General features: G+C 44.0%; 1 protein-coding gene across 1 annotated transcript in view; it reads left to right on the top strand.

Annotated features, from left to right (window-relative positions):
• Positions 1-269: 269 nt before the first annotated feature.
• HELRODRAFT_158537 (hypothetical protein) overlaps positions 270-1,654 on the top strand; it is a gene marked incomplete at both ends in the record, with an annotated part of 2,377 nt that continues 992 nt past the window's right edge. The window contains one exon of the mRNA XM_009010586.1: positions 270-946. Within this exon, the coding sequence (XP_009008834.1) occupies positions 270-946 (677 nt within the window). The remainder of the gene's footprint in view (positions 947-1,654) is intronic.

Genomic DNA, 1,654 nt, shown 5'->3' with positions numbered 1-1,654 from the left:
TTAACAATCATTTATAATTTTGGTTATAGTTATAGAAACATGTGTTACAATACTAAATTACATTTTTAACTATATTTCTTTTTTTAGATGAGAAATATAGTTAAAAATGTAATTTAGTATTGTAACACATGTTTCTATAACTAATGTCCTGGTTATGACATTAAACTGACCCTCACTGCCTTGTGAGTGATGTTGGATCATCAAAGGCTAGGCATGTAGGCACGTTGACAGGAAGAAGTTTGGAAGTGGTGGAGGAGCTGCAGAGGAGAATGGTTGACGTGGCTGCATTACAGGAGATCAGATGGAAGGGTGAGGGTACAAGGTTTGTGGGGGCTAAAGGTGGAAGATATAAGTTGTGGTGGAAGAGGGATGATGGTACGGGAAGAGTTGGTGTGATGGTAAGAGAAGAGTTGGTGGAGAAGGTGTTGGAAGTGAGGCGGAGAAGCAATGGGGTAATTGTGGTGGTGATGGTGTTTGGAAAAGTAATAGTGAGGGTGATATCAGGATATGCTCCGCAACAAAGTAGGAAGGAAGAGGAGAAGGATAGGTTTTATGATGATGTTTCTGACGAGATTGGGCAAGCGGGGTTGAATGAGTTTGTGGTGTTGTTGGGTGATTTGAATGGTCATGTGGGGGCGGATGCAGACGGATATGAAGGTGTACATGGGGGATGGGGATATGGTATACGGAATGAGGAAGGGCGTAGAGTGTTGGAGTTAGCAGATGCACATAGCATGGTGGTGGGGAACACTTGGTTCACAAGGGAACCAGCGCGATTGATTACTTATAGGTCAGGGGAACATAGATCGATGATCGACTATATATTGGTAAGGGCCAAACATAGGAAGTATGTGAAGAATGTGAAGGCGATACCTGGTATGTTGCAGCATAGTATGGTTGTGATGGATGTGACATCAAAAGAAATGGGGAGGAGGAAGAAGGATAAGTTTGTGGCAAAGAGAAAAACATGGAAGTTGCAGGATGCAGAGGTGAGGAAGGCATTTGAAGTGAAGGTGGCTGAAAATTGGGAGAGTGGTAAGGATGGAGATGTTTGGGAGAGATACAGGGACTGTGTGTTGGCTACGGCAGATAAAGTATGTGGATGGACGAAAGGAAAGTGTAGGCATGGTGAGACGTGGTGGTGGGATGAAGATATAAGAAGGGTTTTGGAAGTCAAGAAGGAGAGGTTTAGGGTATGGAGAAGGGACATGACGGAGGAAGCGGAGTCTGAGTATAGGAAGGCTAAGAAGGTTGCAAAACAGGCAGTGGCAACTGCAATGACGAAAGCATCAGATAGGTTAATGAAGGAAATGGAATTTGATGTGAGTTCGAGGAAAATGTTCAAAGTAGCAAAGCAGTCAATGAGGGATGGAAAGATGTTGTAGAGAATGGATGTGTTTGGGATGGATCTGGCAAGTTGTGCATAGATGAGGAGGAAAAAGCTCAGGTGTGGAAAGCTCATATGGAAAGGTTGATGAATGAAGAGAATGAGTGGGATGGAGATGTGGAATCCGTGGTCACACACGGACCTATAGAGAAGGTGACGATGGAGGAAGTAGAGAAAGCAGTTAGAGAAATGAAACTAGGTAAGGCGACAGGGGTTTCGGAAGTGGCGGCTGAACATATTAAAGCGAGTGGGGTGATAGGAATTGAA

The sequence above is a fragment of the Helobdella robusta genome (assembly GCF_000326865.2).
Source record: "Helobdella robusta unplaced genomic scaffold HELROscaffold_1, whole genome shotgun sequence".
NCBI lineage: Eukaryota > Metazoa > Annelida > Clitellata > Rhynchobdellida > Glossiphoniidae > Helobdella > Helobdella robusta.
This window is presented reverse-complemented; position numbering and strand designations above follow the sequence as displayed.